The sequence below is a fragment of the Mastomys coucha genome, unplaced genomic scaffold, assembly GCF_008632895.1.
Source record: "Mastomys coucha isolate ucsf_1 unplaced genomic scaffold, UCSF_Mcou_1 pScaffold12, whole genome shotgun sequence".
NCBI classification, from domain to species: Eukaryota; Metazoa; Chordata; class Mammalia; order Rodentia; family Muridae; genus Mastomys; species Mastomys coucha.
In genome coordinates, this window is record NW_022196894.1 from 91,616,800 (window position 1) to 91,617,378 (window position 579).

The following is a 579-nucleotide window of genomic DNA, read 5'->3' on the forward strand; positions in this document are numbered from 1 at the left end:
TTGAGAATTGCACCCAGTTATAAAGTACATGTCTGAGCAAAGAAACCTCCTGGCATGGGATCTCATTCTAGTTTATAATCCTGTAAATACAAGCCTAGGTACCTTCAAGATACTTTGCTTCTATCATTGTACAGTTTCCCACGTTTTTACTGTATCATTACCTTTGTATAGAAGAAGTTTTTCCCATCAGGGATTCTTCATCCAGTAGAGTCAGCCAATTTTCATATAAATCTGAAGAAAGCAAGCTTCCTTCTATATTTCTTAGACAATCCTTTTTTAATGATAAAACACAAGAAAATTAATGGTCCATGTACATTGTAGAAAGGATTTGAGAAACATTTGTGTTTAAAAATAGAAGTTTAGACCGGTGATTCTCAACTTGTGTGTCACAATCCTTTTGGGGGTCACATATCCTACATATCAGATATTCTATACCTTACCCATTATAATTCATAACAGTAGAAAATATCAGTTGTGAAATAACAGCAAGATAATGTCATGGTTAGGGACACCCACAGTATGATGAACTATATTAGTGTCACAGGACTAGGAAGGCTGAGAACAAAAGGTTGAGACCCT

The 579-nt window shown here is 35.2% G+C and overlaps 1 protein-coding gene across 1 annotated transcript in view; it reads right to left on the bottom strand.

The window, feature by feature from the left end:
- Nucleotides 1–136: 136 nt before the first annotated feature.
- LOC116086161 (rho GTPase-activating protein 20-like) overlaps nucleotides 137–579 on the bottom strand; it is a 6,800-nt gene continuing 6,357 nt past the window's right edge. Inside the window, exon 5 of the mRNA XM_031364467.1 lies at nucleotides 137–271. Within this exon, the coding sequence (XP_031220327.1) occupies nucleotides 158–271 (114 nt within the window). The 3' untranslated portion in view covers nucleotides 137–157. The remainder of the gene's footprint in view (nucleotides 272–579) is intronic.